General features: G+C 41.4%; 1 protein-coding gene across 3 annotated transcripts in view; it reads left to right on the top strand.

Moving 5' to 3' along the window:
• The window catches only part of MXI1 (MAX interactor 1, dimerization protein), a 79,428-nt gene extending 56,758 nt beyond the window's left edge, over positions 1–22,670 (top strand). For 2 of the 3 annotated variants that reach the window (XM_079976114.1, XM_079976116.1), the window contains exons 4-6: positions 12,879–12,993; positions 15,362–15,533; positions 18,078–22,670. In XM_079976114.1, the coding sequence (XP_079832240.1) occupies positions 12,879–12,993; positions 15,362–15,533; positions 18,078–18,241 (451 nt within the window). In that variant the 3' untranslated portion in view covers positions 18,242–22,670. The remainder of the gene's footprint in view (positions 1–12,878; positions 12,994–15,361; positions 15,534–18,077) is intronic. The other variant, XM_079976115.1, reaches the window with a different exon arrangement.
• Positions 22,671–24,595: the final 1,925 nt, after the last annotated feature.

Raw genomic sequence — 24,595 nt, 5'->3', positions numbered from 1 at the left:
ATAATTTTTATTAATTTTCCAGTTTTAAAACAAAACAACAACAACATAAAAACATCAACCAATACAGACAAACACACAAATATAAATTCTTAACCTCATTTTCATAAGCCTCCTTTCTCGGACTTCCCCATACCTCACCCTTTTTGCATCCTTATTTTTGGTTCAGCACTCTTGGATTGTTGACAAATAACACATTTGAAAGCCATGGTGTTTTTGAAAACACACACACACCTGTGTTGAATGGCTTCTAAAGAGGAGTGACTATAATGGGATTAACCAGAATGAGGGCATAGGATACACGATCAACTATTTCCGTAGCAGTCCTTTTTTATTTTTAGCTTATTTTTAGCACCATTAGGTTAATCTTGGTGTTATAATTAGCACAGTTGCATTCCAAATCACATTCATGGGAAACACCATGAGAATAACATGCAGAAATTTTTGAGAATAAACCAAAATCCCTACCTTCTCACACAGTACAAAACTGATCTGTGGGCCTTGCTCCCATCAGTGATGTGTATATTTTATTTTCTGTTGCTCCCTCAAGAAGTTCAAGGCAATATATGTGGATTTATTCCATTATTATCTCTCAGCAACTGTGTGGGGATAGGCTAGCTAGGCTGACAAACAGTGGGTTAAAGCCAGAGAAGCTGTAAGAAGAAACGCCTTCATTGGACGAAGCTTCTCTACATCTAACAGTGATTGGTGCAAAGTCACTGGATAGTATCCAACTTGTGTTTCTTGTCTATTGACCTTAGTGAGTCTACACTGAGTATGATTAATGTGGGATATCACCCTTTCAATTTTAACTTTAAAAAATTGCCTAAGGAACAAGTTACCTAGGCTCATGACTTGAGTTGGGACTTGAACACAGATTTCCCAGAGCTACAGCAATACATGAGTTCTTCTTCATATGGCGCTTTCACAGCGCTTTAAATTGTGAAGCAATTTGAAAGGGATTCGGTTGCAGCCCTATACACTAAAGATGGGAGAACCTTTTGCTCTCTAGATCTTGTTGGACGTCCAACTCCTATCAGCCCAAACTGGCACGGCTAGTGGTTAGGAGTGATGCCAGCTGTAGCTTGACTACTTCTGGAGTGCCACAGAGCTTCTTATCCTGGCCTATACCTTCTGTAGCACATGCCTAACAACCATTTGTGTGTTGTTCTAAGCTAAGCTTTTCCTCAAAGGTCCCATAGATTGTTGCCAGACATGGATATTGGGGTCTTCTGTGTATTTCTGCCAGACCTACAGGGAATTTTCCTGTAATGCGCCCGGGCCTTTTTGGTGTCGCACTACATGTGTGTATGAGTTGGGGTTTGACAGAGAAAAGCAAGCTACTTTGGTCTCCAGGGAGGCACAAGTAAGCTGGATGATATCTCTGCTTCCCTTGCAAGTAATTGCTCTGAATGCCTGGAAAGCACCCCTCTCTGGGGGTTAGGAGGAACGTAAGGGGTTTGGTGGCGGCTGCCTGAGTGCTTAGGAGGGCACCACCGACCTACTCAGATGGGAAAAAGGGGAGTAAAAAAGGTTCTTTATCCCTTCTATTACATGAGGCATAATACAGTCACCTTGTTTGATATAAAGTTCACCTCCTCTCCCCTCTTGAGGAGAGTATCAGCTGAAGAGGCATGTAAATAGACCAGGTGTGGCAGTTGTTTTCCTGGGTGTGTAGAGATTAAGGATATGAAGGGGGTGGGAAAATTAGGAAGGGGGTCCTCCCCATTCTTCCAGGTTTATTCCTGGGTTTCACTCCTCTAGTAGTGATATTTACAGTGTGTTTGCATTGGGAGACAAGCCTTTGAAAGGGGTACACATAGCTTTGAATTTAAAGGTGTGAATGGACATGTCTGGAGGGAATGGGGTACAAGATGTTCCTATATTAGTAGCTGGAGGAAGGCAGGAAAATTCCTTCAGGCCTGCTCTTATCTTGTTTTGGTCCTTGTTTTGGTTACGTGGCCAACCTGTATTTAGTTTAGTCTCTGGAAAGGGGATTTTGAGGGTGTGTTTGTAGCCTGCTTTTGTGCCACAAAAGATTGAAAGTGAAAGGGCAGGATCTCAAGGGCATTTTATTTCTTGATTTCATATGTTCCAGGACTGAACTTTGTCTCCAATTAAACCCTGATTGTTCTAGTAGCTACACTGGCACAAATGTTTTGGATTCAAGTAAATCGCTCGAGAAAATGGGGAAGAGGCTTCCCTTTCTGGTTCTATTGCTGCTTCTCTATTTTTAGCTGCAGTTTTTCTTCTTACTCTTTTCCGTGTTTAACCAAACGCCTTACGTTAGTTGCTGTGTTTTAATTTTTTACATTTCTTATTTTGTTGACTTGATTTCAGAGTTTCTTTACTTAGAAGCTCTGGCTGAAAGGGTGTGCAGCCTTTTAAGTAAATAAACTATTTCAATGCAGCTTATCTCTTAATCGGCTGGAACTACTGAATGGGGAGGAAAATTAAACGGCAGCTTCCATCGAGGAGGAGAAAACAGTTTGGCTCCATTATATTTTTTTTAAGCAAAAAGTATGAAAGCCTTCAAAAAGCTAACTAAACTGTGGTAGCCGAGTCTGTTTCTGAACGGTGTTGCCAGCTGTGTATTTCCTGAGAGTAAGGTCATGTGTTTTTGCATTTGTATTTGACAGCCTGCACCTATGAGCAGAGTTACCGAGGACTGGCAGAAAGCCACAGCCCTGTTACTGTGCCTGGCTCAAGGGTTTGGAGCTCTTATGTAACACTATAGCAAAGAAAATACAGTCTCCATCCATCCCCAGCCCTTCGCTGGCTTTCCATTTCTGGTTTTGTTACTTAGCAAAATCTTGGGTTTCGTCCTTTCTCTGCTACAGAACAAACTGCCCAATAGGAACCTGCATCGAAACAGCAGCAACCAATGGAAGGGTGGCTGGGAGGGGGGGTGGAAAGGAGAGAGAAAGATTTGAATGTCTTTTGGGTTAAGGATGAAGCAAACCCGTCAAGTCATATGATGGCTTTACAAGATAAGCATATGACCTGGGAATTGTTTATGGAAGGATGCCCCTGCTTGCTTTCCTGCTCTCTCTCTGAACATGCAGAATTTATGCAGATGCCTCTTATTACTTGGCCCCAAAATGATACTCTTGCAATGATTTATTAATACAGGCTTGGCTGCTTGTCTCCAGCCATTATTTTTCTCCTAAATGATGCCTCCCTCCTCTGCATTTTTGTAGAATACAATTTAAATCTGTATTTTTACACACACACACACACACACACACACACACACACAGTTTATTTCTTGAATATGCGCTTTGTGTGTTTTTGTGTGTGTGGTTTGTTTTTTATCCTGTAACCATTGTGTAACAAATCCAGACAGGAACATTTCCTTTCCTCTTCTCTGCCCCTATTCAAGCAAATATGCTTTCTGATTTGAGGATTGAGTTAGGCTTGTGATTGAGAGAAAAAAACTTTGTTCCCTTTAGGGACATTTCTCCCCTTTCAAAAGAATAAGGCTTTTAAGTGCGTCATTGCAAGACACACTTGGTGTTAAGCCACATGGTACCTTAGCAGAATGGGACGCAGGTGGCGCTGTGGGTTAAAGCCTCAGCGCCTAGGGCTTGCCGATCGAAAGGTCAGCGGTTCGAATCCCTGCGGCGGGGTGCGCTCCCGCTGCTCGGTCCCAGCGCCTGCCAACCTAGCAGTTCGAAAGCACCTCCGGGTGCAAGTAGATAAATAGGGACCACTTACTAGTGGGAAGGTAAACGGCGTTTCCGTGTGCGGCTCTGGCTCGCCAGAGCAGCGATGTCACGCTGGCCACGTGACCCGGAAGTGTCTCCGGACAGCGCTGGCCCCCGGCCTCTTAAGTGAGATGGGCGCACAACCCCAGAGTCTGTCAAGACTGGCCCGTACGGGCAGGGGTACCTTTACCTTTACCTTTACCTTTACCTTTACCTTTACCTTTACCTTTACCTTTACCTTAGCAGAATGTGACTGGGTTCTCTTAAGATTGTGCATGCCAAACCAGCGACATTGTGCGTTCTGTGCAGCTGGCCCAGTTATGGGGAGGGTGGGGGGTAGATGGTTTAAAAAGTGCTGAATATGTCACCTTCGTTTTTGTGGTCCTACTACTTCCTGCATGTGGAATTTTGCAGTACAGCCTTGGTCATATCTTTAGCCTTAAGAAAGGATGAGAGGGTCTCTGCCCCCCTTTTGTTTCTTGTATAAAAATGGCTGCTGCTACAACTTCTAATAAATAATAAATAAACAATATGTGCAAATGATTCCTGAATTAAGCTCCTTTTGGTTTGCATTAATTGAATTGGTCCAAAGATATATTTAAGCTAGCAATCTTTGCCTACTTGGGTAAATACAAAATCATTCCTTTCCTTACCTGCATCAACCTATTTATCAGAAAAAATGGGTGTTTCTAGAGCCTTTTTAGTGTAGCTCTTTCTTCCTTTTGCAGATAAATGGTTAAACATTGAGCTGCAAAATAGGAAGGGAAATGCAAGTGACATTCCATATAATCTGAGGCTAAAAATGATTGCAAATATTTGTGTCCTTGTATTTTGTGGTCAGATATGCCCTTACGACTCTTAACTGGAAATCCCTGGGGGTTGTATCTTGCTAAATTATACTTTGTAAGTAAACCCATTGAAATCAGTAGGCCTAAATGAGTCATGTCCATTAATTTCAGTGGATCTGTTCCAAGTATGACTTACATTGGATGCAAATCCCAGGTTTGGGGATGGAGGTTATCCCTCTCCTGCCCTCTCCCATGTGAGGATATGAGGTGAACATTGGGTGAAGATTCATACATTACAAGCAGCTTCATGGAAAAGCATGGGAAACACTTCCACATGGCAGTGGCTCTGGGCAGCAGTTATAATGTGGCATCAGTGCTGCCTCATGAAACCACCAATACATGGGAAAGCCACTTCTATGAGGAGGTCATAATGTACAAATCTGTCTGAATACATGGAAAAGGCTTCTCACAGGGATCATTCTGAATAAGGAAAGAGCCTCCACACTGGGTTCTGACGCCACTGGGAATATGGTGTGGTAGTGTGTGTGTGTGGGGGGGGGAACCTTGTTGTGACTGGTTCTTGTGCAATATTGCTGCTCGTGGAGCTATCACTGTGAGTAAACATTTCCACCAGCACTAATGTGGTAGCTTTAGTAGGAATCCCTATCTTAATTGTGGTGGTGCACAAAGACCTCATATTCTGGTGTTTAAAACCAGTAAAAAAGTGCTCCCTGAATTGCCCCCTCAGTGTTCTAGCCCTGATCTGCAGGGAATCTACAATTATCATTCATAAACTTCGAGTTTTGGCAGGATTTCTGCCGTCACTGTGCCCAAGAGGCAGAGGAGGCAGTGTCTGGCCCTGCATGTGCGTGGTACAGTAGGGCTCCAGAGCAATGCAGTAAATGCTCATAAAAATAGGCTTCCTCCCCGAACATTATATAATCAGAGGGAGTGATGTCATTTGTAACTGTGGAGAGTATCTCTGAAATTGCAGCCCTCCGCAGATGGGCGACTGCTCACCGAGTGAGAGGAGGAAAAGGAGACCCGTCCGACTGTGGTGTGACACACTGCAGTGTGGGGTTTTGTGGCTTGAGAGAAGGAGAAAGCACAGGCTGGCAGGGTGAACAATCTGTCTTTTAACATGCACTCGTGTGCTTGTCGCATAAGCTTTGTTCAAGGGAAATATGAAATTACATCCATGTGCACCCACTTAAGGAATGTCGGTGGGTGTAGGCTTTTCTCATGCCTGCCTGGCAAGGTGAGCCTCCCAAAACATACTGGATCTCATCCACCTTTGCATCAGATCAGCCTAATCCAGCCAGGATCTTTGCCTCTTTGATTTTGAATGGATCTTGCACGTGTACTCTTCTGGCTAGCCAGCAGTTTTCTGTCGAGAGATGTAGAAGCTGCAGAACTCCAGACTCTGTAGCTACATAGCAGAGTCAAATTTGACCCATGTTTGCAGGAGTCTTCTCTTGTGTTTTAACATGTTAAAACTACTTGTGGCCTGTTTTGAGAATGCAAAGCACCTTCCTTTATTAGGTCAGTATGAACATGGAAGCTGGCCTCATTCATTTCTCCCACACTGTTCTCCTTCATAATGATACCTTTCAGTGCTACAAAAAGCGGTGTGCTTCAAAACTGGTACTTCCTGTCTCTGCAAAGGGCCTTGCGTCAGTCATTTTTGCCCAATAAAGATCAGGAGTGTGGTTGATAGGCTACCAGGTCAACCTTGGTGCTTGCTTGTTTATACCAGTACAAAAGGTGTGTCAATCTGCTGCCAGACAAATATGACCTGAAAGAGTTGTGTGTTGTTGTTTTTTAAAGAGAATTTATATACCACATAGCATTTTTGGATCATTCTCTTAAGTGGTTTGCAAATATATAGAATTTAAAATCAAAATACAGTAAAATATACAAATAAAGATCAAAGTACAGTAATTGCATTTTAAAAGTTTCGTCACTTAAATGAACAAATCGGCAACTGAACATGGTAACCTGCTCAAGCATCAGAATGAGGCCTGAGTAACACACAACCAAGTTTTCGGATATGTTTGAAGCATCTTGGGGGAGAGTTTTCCAGAGGGTTGGGGCTACACTTGAAAAAGGCTGTTTTTGTAAGGTTTCCGGATGGCAATCCACAGTCTGATGACTGTAAAGGTCAAGTTGGGCTATTGTAGGAAAGGCTATCTGCTGGTATTCGGATCTCTAGTTGTTTAGAGATTTATGTGCCAGTAACAAAACCTTGAAACTGGCTCAGTAGCAGATAAGCAGCCAGTGCAGATCCCTAAGCACTGGTGTCATATCTGTAGAAGTAGCCATACCATTTGGTATTTTAGCTGCTGCATTCTGTGCTCACTGCAGCTTCCAAATCAAGTGGAAGGGAAGCCCCACATAGAGCAGGTTGCAGTAATCTAAGTGTGAAAGTTGCAGTTATTGGGGATTAATATGACTGTACTGATGCCCCTCCCTCAAAAGAAAAGGTGGGAAGTTTCCACATTTCTCCCCTCTTCTGCTGGAATAATCTATGCATGTGTTTTAATCTGAAACCAGGTTCTCTTGATAAGTAGTGGAGCTATACAGTTCCTAGTTCCTCTCTCAGGGAGCCTTCAACAAAGCCGCCCCCAAGTTAGACCTGCTTTCCTTCCTATCATAAACTGCATCAAATATTTAGTCCTTTTGCCTAGGCACCTTTGGTATGTATTTTAAATAAGGGTGCCTGTTGCTCTGCGAAAGTCCTGTTGTAGACTAAGGAAGACAGATTTAAGTCCTCAGGATCTAAGTGCCCCTGCTAGATGTCATTGAATAAGGGACATTTGGTGGGTGGGGAAGCTGGTAACTTTGATATCAAAGCTTGGCCTGATAGGTCATCTGCTTGTGAAGCATCCTGTTCTGCAGGATTTATTGTGATACTAAGTAGCACATGGTCAACTCCCATCCTGCTTGGATTGCAGGATGCGCAAAAGCCAGTTGGTGCGTACTTTGCCTGTCCATTTAGGAGCATTTCAGGAAACATCTACGTAGGTCACACGGTGTAGATACAGAGAGGAAATGATTCTCCAACATGTTGCAGAGGAGGACGTTATCTGCAGAACGTTGCCTTTGTTCTGACTCAGCCCACAAGCCTACCTCCTAGATATGAAATTCACCAGTTCTTTTCACTGGTTCCAACTCCCAATACTGACCATCTAAAAATTCATCCTTACGTCTCCTGCAGACTATGGATTCATCCACATCTACCACTTGGAATTAATTGCTTAAAATATAATGGTATTCTAGATTATCTAAATGTGCAAGGCTAATAAAATGCAGGGACGGGAAGCTACCCTATTATGTACAGAAAGCTTTTCTGAATTTAAAGGCACTGCTTTAGATTTGAGGAAATATTTTCACCCCTGGTGTCTGGGTGAGATATTATGTTATGTCAGCATAACCTGCATATTAAGAGCTGGTAAGGTTGACTCCTAATGCTATGGGAGGTAATTAGACAGCAAAAGGGCAAATATTGAGAGGTGATGAAATGTGTTACCTGGTAACTATCATGTTCTGCATTTTGACTATCTCTGAAGGAAAACAGGAAACCACTTTTTACCGAATCAAAACTTTGGTGCACTTGGTTCAGTATACTCTACACAGACTGGCAGCAACCCTCTAGATTTTTCTCCAGAATTCTTTTCTCTCTGATTCTTTTTGTGGAGATGTTGGGAAGTGAGCTTGGGATCTTTGCTATGCAAAACCTCTGCTCTTCTAGTGAAGCCCTGAAGCTGAATGCATGGATTCCTCTCTCTAAGTCCATGAATCAGAGCCACTTCTGAGTAGACAGTTTATAGCTATGAGAAATACGCACATATCATGTTGGATACAAAGAGCAAGATCCTTTCATTTATTTACAGTATTTGTATGGCACTTTTCTGGCAGACCTCACAAAGCGGCTTACGGAAGATTATTACAACAATAAGCACCTGCTTTTTAAAGAAGGGTTACAAAAAGTGGAAAAGACAACCTGTTTGTTTAGAAGAAGCTGTTGGTGTTTTTTCTCCCCTCCCCTCAGGGCAGGTGGTCCCTTCAGATGCCCCCGTGGTGACTGTTCCAAGTTTTTAAAAGTTTTACACAGCTTAGGACCCAGGCGGGTGTTGGATCATCTTTTCCACCCAGTCACTGAGTTTGCTGTCTTAAAGCTATCATTTGGGTGCTTCTACCTTTGGAGGCAAGGCAGTGACCTGGAGAGAGCCATCTCTGAACTCTTTCCCCAGGAAGTTTCACCTACATCATGGTCATTTTGACAGCAATCAAATACCTTTTTATTCCTCCAAGCCTTTTTAAAATCTTGGAAGCCACTGTGAGAGCTTTATCTGCTGTTTTGTACTATACATCATCAGCTGGTTTTTTTGTCATTCCTTTGGAGCTTTTTTATAACAACTACTACTACTACTACTACTACTACTACAACTGTGATCCACTCTGTGAGCCCCTTTTGTGTCAAAGATGTGGGTTATGCGTCCTGTCAACCTAGTTCAACCTTCATAACCCTCAATTTCATGTCACCCTTCTTCAGTGCTGCCAGACAAGGGGACTTGTTTCTGCATAACAATTAAAGCAATGTAATTAGTTTACCCATAGCTATACTGTGCCCTCAAGTCATACGATGATCTTATATTGCTGCAGTGAGATGGCTGGACAAATCTGAGTGTATTTGCATAAACAGTCCTACATGGACCTCCCCTAATTCGAATTAGTCACTACCCTTCAAGTCCAGCAAAGCCCTCCTAAGGCATTTGCAAGTGCACCTGTTGCTGGGGTGGGAACCATTAACTTGTGTCAACTCCCTGTGTCAACCAGCAGCTGTCAATATAATTTTGTTATCTGAGTTGCGGGGCCCTCTTGATTGGCAGCATGGGTGAAGTGCTAAATAGTTTTCTTTTTCCATTTTAGGAAAGATACGAAAGCCGGGGCAAGAAATGGAAGGTGTTTAGTATGCATTGTTCTCTTCCAGAGTTTTTAAAGGTTTTATTTATTTTTTTACGTGTTAAAAAACAAATCCAGCAAAGACAAAGTCAGAGCCTTGGGGCTGTTTTTCCAAGTGAATTACAGCCTTTTGTGAAGAGTTTTTTTGGAATACGAACACTGACAGGCTGTCCTCTCTAGTGGGTGCTACTCTTCCTCTGACAGTTCATCAGCCAAACCCCTGACCCCACCACCCTTAATCATCCTTGCTTGTCAGTGATATAATTGTGCGATTACCAACACCTCCCCCCTCCTGGACTCCTTTCAGATTACTAACAATAGTGCATGTGAAATACAAAATGTAAATGAAGCACCCAGACTAATTTTTCGGCCTTCATTCAGATGGACTGAGCTTGCATTCCCCTCCTTTGTCTATGAACATGACTGATGAAGGCTTTCAGGAACTCGGGAGGCCTTCAGTGTAAACGGAGAGGCTGACGTCATGGTGTTATCGATTTGGGGATTTCACTTTCAGTCGCAGGCTGTGAATGAGCATTGGGGAGATTTCTTCAGGAAAGGGACGCAAGAACAAACGGCTACCAACTCTACCTTTATTGGTTTAGTTCAGAAGATGGGCATTTTGGCCATTGTTGAGGAGTGTTCTGCATCATCTTAAAAACGGTTCGGGGGGGAATAAAACGTTTCTTCACCTTGCCTCCCTGTTTCGTATCCTATTTGAAATTCAGGTTTTTAGCTGAAGAAACTGGCTCTTTTGCATATATTCCTTTAAAGCACCATGTATGTGGGTGGCGCTGTATTAAATATTTTGATGGGAGTGTTTAATAAAATAATTTTGCATATTGAATTCAAAATGAGCTCTAACTTAATTCTGTGTGTTCAGTGCCTCCTCACTTCACCTCAGTGTAGTCTGCATGGTCTTATCAGGGTCAGGAAGGTCTTTATTTTGACCTGAGAATGGATAGATGTGCTTTTTATCTAGTGAGGTGCTGGGAACAGCCACAACTGGAGATATGATGAAGGACTTCTCCCAGGGAACGGGGTGTGTGGGAAATAAAGGGTCCAAATAAGTAAACATATGCACATATATACCTAGAATCCAAGGCTACCATTTGTAGTAGATCCGTGACTGAGCGGCAGTGAGGCCTGGGTAGACCTGACTTCTGAGAAACTTGTATTCCAGATCCAGTCCTCTATTGCTTTCCATGAGTGACTTGGCGTCCAGACAGCTTCTTTCCACCTCTAGCTGTAACCCTGAATTCTCTCCCTGGCTCCCTTCACCGCTTTTAGCCCTACAATAAACTTTGCAGCCCCCTCCATCATCGTGTTTCCTGAAAGTGGGAGAGCTGACATGTTTTTAGTAGGCATTGTAAAGAGTAGTGAAGGCAGACCTGTTCAGGGAAGTTTTTAATGCCTGATACAGTAGTACCTCTGGTTATGTAAACTTTGGAACGCAAAAGTGGCAAACCCAGAAGTATTTTACTGGGTTTAGCCACATGCGCAGAAATGGTCCTCCAGTTGTGGAAACCTCTGGATCCGGCCGGACCTCTGGAACGGATCCCATCCACAACCAGAGGTACCACTGTATTTTATAGGAAAGTGCAGTTTGCTCTTATTTAAATGAATAACTGTTCATGTGCACCTGTCTTTGCCCTTTGCCTTTGTTTCTCAAGTAGAAGCCCAGTGGCAGGTGAACTATAATTCACGATATCTGGATCGTTTTCTATGGGGCCAGTAGTGATTTCTCCCTGCTTCAGGGAAGACCATGCTAGAAGACTTGAAAAGGATGTAGTCCTTTGTATCTAAGGGTGTCCTGACAACCAGTGTTTGTGTCAGTTGTGATTTTAAAGCTGGATTTGTCAAGTGTGTGGGTTGGCTGTGAGTGATTGTTTAGGAGTTCCAGCTGGTACAAAAAATGCACCAGCCTGTCTCTTGTCTCCTGACAGGAGTGGGTCACTAGCAGTATGTTACACTCATGCTTTGGCATCTGCAGTGGTTCCTCATTCGCTTCTGATCACGATTCAAGGCTTTTTTATGTTAGTTTAGGTCTAGTGTACTCCTGTGTTCCACTGAAATCTTTGTGGTTGACCAAGAAACGCCTCATGACTCTGCCATTCATTCTAGTGTTGAAGGGAAGCAGAATTACCCATAGCTGTATTGCTTTATTCCCTCGAAGATTACAAAAAACCTCAAGCCTTATCTTTTAGCAAGTGTTAAAAAGGTTTGTTTTTATTTTTATTTTTATTTTTGTTTTTTTTTCTGTTTTGTTTTTGCTCATTGGGCCTAAGCCAATCAAGGTTAGATTTTTTGGTAGATGCTGTTGTAGTGTAATATTTACTTTGATTTAGGCTCCTGTTACCTGTCCTGTAGTATACCGAATATTTTAAAGAATGCAAATTAGCAGTCAATCATGAGTCTGATATGCAGTTGTATTTCGAGTTAGCTAGTCTGGTATTGATGTGCTAATATTCATCAGGACCTTGACTTGTGGATCTGCATTTGTCCAGGGTATGGGATGCTGTATTTTATTGAGGAGAGATGGTTTCAGTTTGCATCCTTGCCATGGACTCATCTGTAGTATTATTAATAATAATAATATTCATTTTTTTAATACCCCGCCCATCTGGCTGGGTTTCCCCAGCCACTCTGGGCGGCTTACAGCATATATCAAAACATAATAAAACATCAACCATTAAAAACTTCCTGATACAGAGCTGCCTTCAGATGTCTTCTAAAAATTATGTAGTTCTTTGTCTCCTTGACATCTGAAAGAAGGGAGTTCCACAGGGAGGGCGCCACTACCAAGAAGGCCCTCTGTACTGTTACATATGAAGGACTGTATGTCTTGTGCTCACTACATGATGGTATTGTATAATCCTAGGCTCCTTGTTGATCTTTTAATAGGAAACATCTTGAATCGGTTCCCTAAACACAGTGGCTGGATGTCAAAATAATTGCATGCGATGGAAGAATAATGGTGGTGGTGTTGAACATGCCGTCTTGGTTTGAGCTCTATTTAGTACATGGGGCCACTGCATTTCCAAGTTTCTTTACTGAACACTGAAAAATTCAGGAGTACTCCAATGAGTATGTGATAGGTGTTGCCGATGTATAACCAGTCGTTGCATTTATGTCTGGGAATGAACTTCGTCTTAGGTCACTGTAGATGGTAACTATAAGGAAGGCAATGGATTGACTTTTCCCACAATGTATGGGACAGATCATCTAGTTAATCCCTTTGCCTGTGCCTTATTGAACATACCATTCTATTGAGGTCAGAGTTTTGCCACGTAAAGTGAAATCTGTTGAATGTCAGGTGCGGCTGAAACAACAAGGTTGTTACCAGATGCCTGGGGGAACTGGGGTACTGTTGTTTGGGAATCTAATGAAATGCAGCTCTGACTCCCACATCTCTTCCTTACAGACGAGCTCACCTCCGCCTGTGTCTAGAACGTTTAAAAGTTCTGATACCACTAGGACCTGACTGCTCCAGACACACAACCCTCGGGCTGCTTAACAAAGCCAAAGCACATATCAAGGTAAGAGCTGCATCTCTTTGTGTTTTTCCAGCACATTTCAGTAAGATTAGTCTGGTAATGAAGTTTTGATTATCTAGGAGCCATAATTGCACTAAGGAAAGTTGACACCCTACCTTGGAGGATTAGTACCATAACATTATTACATTGTAAGTTGTTTTGTTTTTTTTACAGCACAGTCCTATGCATGTTGACTTGAAAAGGGCTCAGTGAATTCAATAAGACTTTACTGAGTCCCAGTAAGTGTGCATAGGATTGCAGCCCTAGTTTGGCCATTAATGTACAGATCGACCTAGCATTGGGAATACTGTTCCTGAAATGCTACTCTTTGTTTTTAAAGGATTCTTTTTAAACTCCAGAGCGTTTGCAGTTTCACAAACCAGGAAATTCATCAAGAGTTTGTCTTGCACCAATGCCATTAAAATCAATAGGAGTTGTGCAGTACACTGCAGTCTGTAAGCCATTGGAGTCAATTGAAAAATATTTATTGTGCAAACACCATTAATTCCAGTAGGGCTTGCACTGGAGTTTTAACAGACTATAATCACTATAATATCCAAACTGCGGCTCTCAGCTTCATGTTAGAAACTATAATAGAAAGATACAAAAGTTTAATGAATTCACTGCAGGAGAAGCTGCAGTCAGATGTGGGAAGGTTTCTGTCTTCCCCAGGCTGTTCCTATAGCATATTCAAGATTGGGAGGTTCTGAATGAGTTCAAAACTAATATGTAGTATGAATGCTTTGGAAAGGTATTTGGCTATATGCAATGAGTTTATTGCACTTTACTACGTGCACCTAAAATTTATATCTGGTGTGATTCATTATGTCATTAATCATAGTCTTAGAATGCAGATTTTTCCACAAAATTAAATTAAGAGTTGGATCATTTGAAATGATGTGCCCTTCTGCTGGCATTCTTTGTAAATTAACTCTCAAATATATTGAGTGTATAAATACCACTGAAATATTGAAGAAAACAGGATAGTAAATAATATGGCTGAAATCGTAAGATGTTTACTTGGCTAGAATTTCTCCTGAAACTGTAATATGCACACTGAAATAAAAATAGCAGTGTCCCTTACTGCCTTAAAGCCTAACAAAATTGCTGCATTAATAATAGCAGCAGAAGTGTTGTTTCAAGTTGGGCTTTAAACTCTTCAGAGATGGAAAGGGGGGGAAATAGTAGAATTTGAGCTGGACGGAATTGTTCAAAATCAAGCCCAATCTCAGAAGCAAGGCAAGACCAGTGAAAGATCATTCAACATAATCTAGACCAAATTGTGCCATAGAGAGAATCTGATGTTCAGCACAAATTACTCCAGGTAACTTAAGCAACTGAGCCAGGCCACATGCTACAGGGAAATGCTGCTAAGGGCCACCAGTGTTAACTGTTGTTGGTTTGTTTTAATGCCCTGAAAAGGGAAAGCCAGCACAATAGTCAGTAGCAACACAAAGAAAGAGCCAGACTGTTTTGAAGCAACACAGCAGGTGCTCGTGTTTGCAGTTTTTCTGACTCTTCTCCTGATGGTTTGCTTTAACAAAGGGTAGTGCCAGGCTCACAGGGATCAGGATGTGCTTAAACACACTGGAACAGCTCAGGCTTAGCAAGGGAGGGGAACCGTGCTTGCTTAAACGGATGGCATTAGCCTGAGATGACTTTAGAGTTACGCAACATGCTGGCCATCAGGAAACCCTGTGCACTGGCCTGGTAAGATTTCCCAGCTGCGATCAAAGGAGTCTGCAGCAGATTACATAAACCACTGTTCAACTGGGAAACTGCTTCGAAGAAATACCTAATAAACCAAATGAACAAGGGTACACCAACCTTTTTTTTTTTAAAAAAAAAAAAACTTCTAATGCCTTTTCCACTTAAATAATCTGAACAGGGCTGAATGTTCCTGGGTCAGGAGACTATGATCCACTAATGGAGAGAGCTGACAGTGCAGCGTTCCGTGTTAATTAAGCGCTATACTCGATCTCCCCTTGATTTTGTCCTGTTAATTACTCACCAGAATCCTCACAGAGATGTTTTCGTTCTTGTTGCCACCACCAGCAAGCTGTTTTGGTGCCACCCGAGAACATAATTCATTTCAGATGTTAGTCAACAGAGGGAAATGAGTCTGCAGAAAAATACTAGGGAAATCCTCTGTAAGGATGTAAGAAAAGGTTCATCTCGTCCAGCATTGTGTTCTCACAGTGGCCTACCAGATGCCTATGGGAATCCCACAAGCAGCTCTGGGGCGCAACAGCACTCTGCCCACTTGTGATTCCCACAGCTGGCACTCAGGGGCATCTTGCCTCTGACAGTGGAGGCAGAACATACCGTAGCTGTCAAGAAACAATAATTTGCTTGCTTTTTATCATGGCAGAAACTTGAAGAGGCTGACAGGAGAAGCCAGCACCAGCTTGATAACCTGGAAAGAGAGCAAAGATTCTTAAAGCGAAGATTGGAGCAGCTGCAGGGCTCTCAGGAGATCGAGCGAATACGAATGGACAGCACTGGATCAACCATTTCCTCAGATCGCTCTGATTCAGAGCGGGGTCAGTATTTCATCTGTGACTTTAGAGAAGGGTGCAGAATTTTTGAGGCTCCCTTTCCATGCATCTCCCCTCCTTCAGCCCATGAGCAGCTTGAATCTAATTCACCTGGCAAGGCAGCCTGCTTTCAGACATCTAAAACATTATTTCTTTCATGGTAGTTTCTTAACAAGGCTCACGGCTGGAGTCAGATGAGATGGGGTTCAAGATATCATTTTGACCCCATGCTGCTTTTCGTTTCCTGTTGTGGTATTGGTTTTTGATTTTCACCACCCTGGCCCTTCACCTGGCCCTGTTCAACACAGAAACTAGTAGCACGAAGCACAATCCAGCGCAAAGATAATGGCTTTAAACCCCATTGATTTGCCATCTCCCAATGTGCACTGGAGTGTTTCATGTGTTGGATCCTCCAGTGACTGTGAAGAAGTGGGTGGCCATACCCAAATGTATTTCAAATTTTCTTCTTTTAGTCATGAGGGACCACAAAACATATTTGGGGAAAGCTCTCAGATTCATTTGTGGCAGAAACATCTCTGGATGCAAATGGTACCAGTGTTGTTACTATATTTAAAATGGATTTGAAAAGCACAAACTGTGAATACGAGAATGACATCACTAAGGTGTGACAAGATGATTTGCACTTCTTATCCTACATAGTACAGGCAAACCTCAGAGATATTGTGGGTTCAGTTGCAGGCCACTGCAATATAGCAAATATTGCAATAAAGTGAGTCACAGAAACTTTTTGGTTTCCTAGTGCATATAAAAGTTTAGACTACGGTATAGTGTGAACATCTAGTATAGTGTAAAGTGTGCAATAGCATAATGTCTAAAAAAGCCCTCCAATGTGCATATCTTAATTAATGTGACACAGAAGCACAACATGCATATGCTGTTGGAAAAATGACTCCTCCTTGACGCAGGGTTGCCACAAACCTTCAATTTATTAAAAACACAGTATCTGAGAAGTGTAATAAAGCAAAGTGCAAAAAACGAGGTATGCCTACAATTCGGAAGCAGCGTTAACCAGAATGATTGTCACATTAACACTGATAAACTCGAACCTAGTCTGCCTTGGCATAATATCAGTATATGTCAACATGGGGTTCTTAGATGAGATGAAGGGAATAGCAAAAATATTGTGCCCCAAGTCATTGTGTCTGTGCAGGATCAATTAGCAGCAGAGTCTCATCTCCCTTATAACACCCTTGCTAATTTGCTCTTGCTATGCTGGACTGAAATAAGGCTGTATGTATCTGGCATAGCTATTATTTTAACCTGATTTCTACATAACCATTGAGAAATCTCAGAAGTGGAGATGTTTGATATGTTTCTCCAGGATGACTCCAGACTATTATTATATATTGTTTCCTCCTAGAAGTTTGTTTTATCTTCTGAGGATGGTGAGCCAGTGTGCTTGATGACCCAAAGTATTGTCCATATATTTTTAATGGCATGGAACATACATAATGTGCCATAAAGTTTGATACACTATTTGGATTAGTGTCCTCTTTCATTAAAGCCTGTCTTTTATGGTTGCCTAGAGGACTTTGTAAATACAGGGACACGCTTGCAGGTCAAGGCTCTTTGCTGATTCAGTCATTCGGAGAAGTTTCTAGTCTATATTTCTCCCTGAAGTGCTAGTTTTCCATATTCCATATTTTTGTATTTGTATGCACTAGAGCATTTCAACATGTGTTGCATTCTGAGATAGTACAGTTCCATGCTCTGCTGTGTGCTTTTTCTAAGTGTTTGAAACAACAGACTGTAAAAGGAGTCTCTGTGCTAGGCATCCATTGGTCAAGATGGCTAAAGGTCAGCATGTCTTCCTGCTCCACAAATGACCCTTTCCTAGACCTCATTTGCCCTTGCAAATTTAAATCTCTGAGAACTCAAAAATTTAGAATGAATCGTGCAAATTAAGTGAGAGGATGCCAATTTACTTGTATTACTAATTCAAAGCGTAGAATGTGATAGTGTCTGGGTATAATTTGCATGCAACGATTAATGTGCCTTCCCTGGTTTGCAACAAAGTTCCTTGTTGTTGATTTGAGAAGGGGTAATCTGTTTTCTAGAGCAGCAGGAGTTCAGATTTATGATATTGTATTGGTAACTATCTGCTTAATCCAAGGCTGTGCCACTAGATATGAATTTTCTATCTTGAGCTAGCAGCTGAAAGTGATAATCTAATCAATAACTTTCTAATCAAAATGACTGAAAATGTACCAAGCAGTTAAATAGTTGTGTAGTAATAAGCTCCTTTCCTTGCTCAGGAGCGTTCACCAATAATTTAAAATGTTTAACCCAAAATCTGTTAAATTGGGAGTCCAAATCAGCTGGCACCAAATGGGCTGTAATAATAATTCTTTCAAAACATTGATTAATATAACGAGACCGTTTCCTGCCTTCTGTTCTTCCTTTTTCCTCAATGATGCAACACTAGACATTTCCAAGCAAATCTCATGATGTGGCCAGGACCTTTTGCCAGTCTTGATTGAACAGTGAACCTACCCTGACACTAACTTGGGGGTCTTCCTTCTTTTCCAGAAGAAATCGAAGTGGATGTGGAAAGCACAGAGTTCTCCCATGGAGACGTGGATGATATCAGCACAACCAGTACAAGTGACATTGATGACCACAGCAGCTTGCAAAGCATTGGGAGTGATGAGGGTTACTCCAGCGCTAGTGTCAAGCTCTCCTTCACTTCCTAGAGCATGGTGCTAGGGCAGAGCAGACGATTTCTTTGGGGTAGTTGAAGTTCACACAGCAGAGCTCTTAGATACAGTATTTTTCTTCTCCAAACCGCACTTCAACAGCTAAGCTTGGACAGATGCAACTCTAGAATAGCTCTGTGGGTCCACAGGAGGGTGGGAACCTAACAGGGGAGTCAGTCAGTCTCCATACTGTCATAGTCCAAAATACTGACTTAGTGCTGAACCCATAGCTATTTTGACGTCTGAAGCAGGACTCCAGTTGTGCACAGCTGGACTGAGATTTGCCCATGTATAAGTGGATAGCTTTGCTAAGAGATTATTTGATTTGGACAAGGGATCTTGGTGATTCTGGCCTGAATCCTTTTTCTCAGTTTGTCATACCTTCTGAGAAATGGAATTTTTTCCATCTTCCAAATTTAGCAAGCTTTGTTAAGAGCCCTTGTGGTGCTAAATATAAATAAAAACGTTAGTCCAATATCTCATGATGATGATCTAACGCTAGTCCCAGATTGTGGGACAAAAGTAGCCAAGGTGATACTAGTTTCTTGGACCAGCCTCTTCTGATGAGTTTGCACAATTTTATGAATTACAAAACTCCTTTTTTCATTCTCCTTAAAATCCCATCACTTGATTGAAGCTTCTTTCCCCCTTTAACCTGAACGCGAGAACTATGGGAAGTTCTTGTGTACTCTCACCAGCAGTAGCTAGTCCAGTCAACACCTTCTGCCCACTAGATTTCTCCAGTCAGCTCTGATCATTATTACCTAAGAGATAACAATAATAGTTAGAAGCTCTGCTCATGCCCTGTGAAAAGAGAGGTGCTGCAAATCTGGAAGCAATTCTCATTCAGCTCAACTTTTCAGCTGGACATTGTTTCAAGGCAAGAGCTTGTGCCGCATTATTTAGCACTAGGGTGTTGAGCTGTAAAATACCAGCACACAGTGCAACTGCTCTCTGGATTCAATGGCTACAGCAGTAACTCCTTGTCTATAGAGTGATGCTTCTGACAGAGCGAGACAGACAGACAGACAAGCCTGTAAAAGATATGATGTTCAGGAAAGGCACAGCCTCCATTCTGAGCCGCAATGATCTTTTTTTTTTCCCCCTTTTGCAAATTATTTTGATAAATGTTTGTAAAAGTTGTTCAGGTGAGAGAACCTACATGCAACAATGTCTTTTTAGAACTCCTAGGCATGATTCTGCAGATGTCTTTTGTAACTAACACCAATGGAAAGGGACCCGTTTTTCTGCTGCCATGCACAAAAGGAACAGGGAACTCTCCTCGGGTTTTATGGCTCTTCCTTTTGATTTCCTTTATGGATTCCCTTTGCAAACTTTGCCACCTGGATCCAACCATAGTTGTGGGCCCACAGTTAATATGGCATGTGTCTCACAGTTCCTCAGGGGAAGCCACTCTCCCTGAGCAGGAACTGTTGCAGTTGTCTTGCTGTTAACAAAATAAGATTGTATCCAATTTTTAAAAAATGATTTTCCTTTTGCGATAAGCTTTCTAACCTGCACTTTGAGGTCTTCTTTGCTTTCACTTTTAAGTTTTTAACTACAAGGATTTTTATTATTGTTCCTTTACCAAGTTTAAACTTCTTTTTTTTAGAGACCTCATTTATGACACTTGTTTGAGACTTAAGTAATTTGCCTACCCCGTAATTACTAAGGGAAAAAAAGAGAAAAAGAGAAAAAAAATGCTTTATAAAATTCATAACTTATTGCTGATTATAATTATTGGGTTGTTAATTTCAGTCCTGTAGATTTTTAATTTTATTATTCTTTAGATAGGGCTGGGCGACAAAAACAAAAAAAAACACAAAAAAACAAGGTAACCTCATTTAGCAGTGCAGTGGAATTGTGTTTAAATGTTAGCATATGGTTCTGCTTAATAGTAGCACTTTAACACCATTAAACATTTCTGTATCTGAAATGCACTGTGTTCTGCCATTTTGGTCACTCATGATATTTTAGAATTCCCATGTTCTTGTGCCTGGAAGTTTTTTAAAAAACCTATTGGCCATGTGATTAGATGACCCCAAATGACCTCTCATGTAGATCTTGTCTTGATACTGATATGCTGCGTGTATGTTTGAACCCACATGTTATCCATTCACCCCAGAGCTATTACTGTGTCATATAATACAAGACACAACTTTAGAACCTGTGTCATGAAATAGAAGCATAATCCCACCAAGGTTATAGTGTGTTTTATAGAGCTGGGGTTTTTTATTTTTTATTTTGTTTGGTAAAGCCTGGATCCAGTTGTTGTTCTACCTTAATCTCCCCTAGGTGACTCTATAAACATTCTGGTTTACTGCATGTGGTACTCTCTCCCTCTAGTGGCTGGAATAAGAACCCATTAGTTGTAGTTAATGGGAGTAAAACGTTCAGCTGAACCAGTAGCAACAACTTTTATAGTACTGAGATCTGTTAATTGGCCCATAATCTGCATGTGTGAAGCTATAGTGTCCCAGCACAATTCTTTGGGACTGTCAGAATGACTGGCAAGAACTCAAAATGAGTCAAAATTGTAGTACTGAGTTGTGTGGGTAGCCTTGGTTTGTGATTTTGCAGACACAAAAATCTGTCCAACTGACATCCTTTGAGTCCATTTCTGATCACAGGAGCTCATGTAGCAGAGTACATGCTTTGAAGGTAAAAGGAGTTGAGTTCAAACCCTGACATGTCTGGTTGGAATTTTTTTTTTAGAAGGACTAGAAAAAAGATGAGCCTGGAAAGTTGCTGTCCAGATGTTTAATACTGATCTAAGTGCTGTTCTGATCTAAGTGCTCTGGTCCATGGGGTCACGAAGAGTCGGACACGACTAAACGACTAAACAACAACAACAAAATGCTGTTATGTGTCAAGATCATGTAAAAAATAATTAGATGGGAAGGACGGACAAATCTCTTCATACATTACTTTGTTGAAGGGGTAACATGACTGTTCCTGGACCCTCTTTAAGAATGTTTGGGGAGTAGGAATTTCCTAGCTCCATAGATTCCCAGAATGATTTAGAATGTTGGGGAGTCTACACTGATAAAAAGGTTCTCTCCTTCAGAAGTTATTCCTCAACAAGGCACCAGGAAGAGCTGTGTGTGACCTTTGGGTTACAGCTAGACACATAACCTCCCTTTGTATAATAAGTATCATATAAAAAAGATTCTACCTACACTAAATTCTGCACAAGCACAATATAAACCTAGAGGGTCTTTGAAGTGTCGCTCTAGAATCACAACAGTTTGTATGTTAAAGAGCCACTGCAACAAGGTACAACAGGCTGAATATTTAGCCATTCTATTAAAAAATAATGAAAAGGGTATGTTTGTGTAACTTAAGAATCATAGTGATAGCCAGAAAGCAGCTCAAACTTCAATATAACATCTAGAAAAGGCTTTATTTCCCCATGTTCGTCATAAAATTGAATTTATATCTTGAAATTTCCTCTTGTTCCTTACACTTGAGATACATTTATATGTATCTAATTTGTAATGTGACCCTATGCGTGTTTGCTCAGAAGTCACACTGTGTTCAGTGGTGTTTCACTTTCAGATAAACGTGCCTATATCTGTAGACTGAGACCCAAAAGTTAAATGTGACTTTGCATTTGGAATAAAGATTGCATCAGCTGCAGGAATGGGCCATTTCCAAAACTGGTAATCCCATATAGGTGCATCACCAGGCCTTGAATGGCTGGGAAATTCTATTCACCCAAAAGTTAATGAACATAAGGCTAAATTGACTTAGAATCATAGAATCATAGAGTTGGAAGAGACCACAAGGGCCATCGAGTCCAACCCCCTAATAATGACTTCATTATCACCAAGACTGTTGACATTCATGATGCTTACTGAGAAATATATCAGTCCAGGTTTGTCTTCGTCTTGGTGAAAGCTCTTATTTCAGGTATTTGTCACTGTTAATGCTTGTGTGGGTAATGCCAAGAATGGATGTGTATCTTACTATATCCAGAAAATGCGCAAGAGTTATGTTTGTTTTCTGCCACCTCGGAAATGATGGACATAAGCAACCACTGGTGAGGTTGCTAGTGTCAATGTTTATTCTCTCTCTAGGATTAGGCATGGATATTTCCAAACCTTGCTATAGGAGAGCCATATTCCTGGAGATGCAGGGATTGAACTCTTTCCATGCAAATCATGTGCCCTATATCTGAGCTTTTTTGAATGTGATGAAAAATGGAAGCAGCAGCTGTACATGCATGGCCACTTTTTCCTGAACAGTCTTGAGTGAAGCAACTAGACAGCACTGAACTTCAAACTCGTGCAATGTGAAGGACTATATGACTTGGAGCACACTATGGCACTTCAGTTCAAAGACAGTAACATACTAGTGGAATGGGCTAATATGGGCAATAACAACTTACAGTTAATTAAAATTCATGATTCTCAGAAACTTGAAACCCTCTTTTGTTGTGACTTCATCTTTTGCTCTTCAGACTTCATGCACTGAGGAGCTGGAAACTGCAGTTCCAGTAGCACATGATTGGTCATGCAACACAAAAGTGGAAAAAGGGTTGTGAGTTAAAGAAGATTTAACCAATGTGAACCCATCATCTTAGCTTCCAGAGGCAGAGCACCAGGACCAGTTGAGGTACCATGGTCTGCATCAGATCAATGGCCTTAGAGAGAAACTGGCAAATGTCAGAGCCAACTGAAAGTAGCAGTTGTTACTGTTCACTCTTCACCTATGGCTTAATCCTTAGCAATTTTACAACGCTGGCCTTCCTGGTGCACAGTCTACACCTGCCGTCATTAAATTACGCCACTGGAAAGTTCTAAACAATAAGAATTTACAAAAGAAGGAACACTAAAAACAGAACTGTCAACATCAAGAATTGTTCATTTTTCTCCTCTCTAGCCAAGTTGCAAAGAATTTTTTTAACTGTACTAAACACTATCCACTATTTCTCTGTTCAGCTGGTCAAACCAGTGTGGGTATATATAAGCCAGTGTCAGAACTATTTTTTAAAAATGCTAAAGATCCCTTTAAGAAAAACAGGAAATTTGGATGTAAATGCTACTAAAATAGCTATGAATATCTATGTCCTCATACTTCAGATACCACTAGCATTTACGTAGTTTGCCCCACCCCTCTTGATTCCTTGTAGCACAATATGATCTTGGTTTTAGTATATTACTCTATTAACAACCACTGCATACAGAAGGAACCTGCTTCTATGACGATAACAGGACTAGATTAAAGCTCAGGGCCAACTCAGATGATCACTGTCCACAAAATAGCTGGGGGGGGGGCGGAGAGAATGCACAACCGTTCTACACTGGACTAACCTTCAGCTCAATACTAGGCAGAGGATCCAGCATCAGGAGTTCAAGAAACAATGGTTACTGCAGCATGCCAAAAGCTGAATGCTGCATGTGGCTGTAGGTGTATAAGACAAGCTGCTAAGGAAAACGGCAGGATTTTCCAGTAGCTACTATTGCGAAACTTCTATGTGTGTGAATCAACCTTCAGCTCCTTTCCTATTTTCTGTACATTTAAGATAGATATTTAAGCAAAGTTACTTACCTGAAGTGGCTGCCTTCCTCACCCACCCCCAAATGCAAGCTACAGTAGCATTGTACAGTTTCTCAAATACACAGCTATCCTTAATTTTGGTTACAAAAGCAACAGGGACCAAGTCACACACAGAGAGTTCAACAGGCTGGTCATTTGATTACAGTGGGCTCAAGCATGCCAAACACTCTAATTATACCGTGGCTAAAATCTCCAGTCAAGTAATGCTCTGCAAGATTAACTTGTCATATACAAACAAAAAACAATGAAATCTACAAGGCTATGTAGGATTTGAAGAGCTGAATAGTAAAATCAATTACTGAATCCAATGTGGAAGACACATATCAATTCAGACATTTGCTAGATAGAAAAATATCAGCAAGTCCTGCTAGAAATTTTACAGGAGCTAGGCAACTTAGCAGGCACTCCAACACACAACAAAATATTGCATGTCAGGAAACTGAGTGTAAGTTATATACCCTTCCCTATAGGGACTTCAGCTGACCCCCTAAGGGAGGGACCAACCAGGTTGTGCAACATGATGCTCCAATTGGCAGTAACTAGGGGGTGTATTCAGGCAGGTGTTTCTTGCATAGCAGCTCATTGCTTGTTGCAAACTGCCAGAACAGATTAATCCCTTTTTTGAATGAAGAACATGCCAAATGAAGACAAGCTAACCCTTTATATGCATAAAATGCCTTACCCATTATAAAAACATGATTCAAATTCAACCCAAATAAGTAATGATAGGGCTCCTCCACAGAGAAAATGTGCTTCTCTGGAGATATTTCTGATAGTGCTCTTGTTGGA

This window comes from Podarcis cretensis (assembly GCF_951804945.1).
Source record: "Podarcis cretensis genome assembly, chromosome: 5".
In the NCBI taxonomy this organism is placed as follows: Eukaryota; Metazoa; Chordata; class Lepidosauria; order Squamata; family Lacertidae; genus Podarcis; species Podarcis cretensis.
Note: the sequence above shows the minus strand (reverse complement) of the source record. Positions and strands in the feature narration are given on the sequence as shown.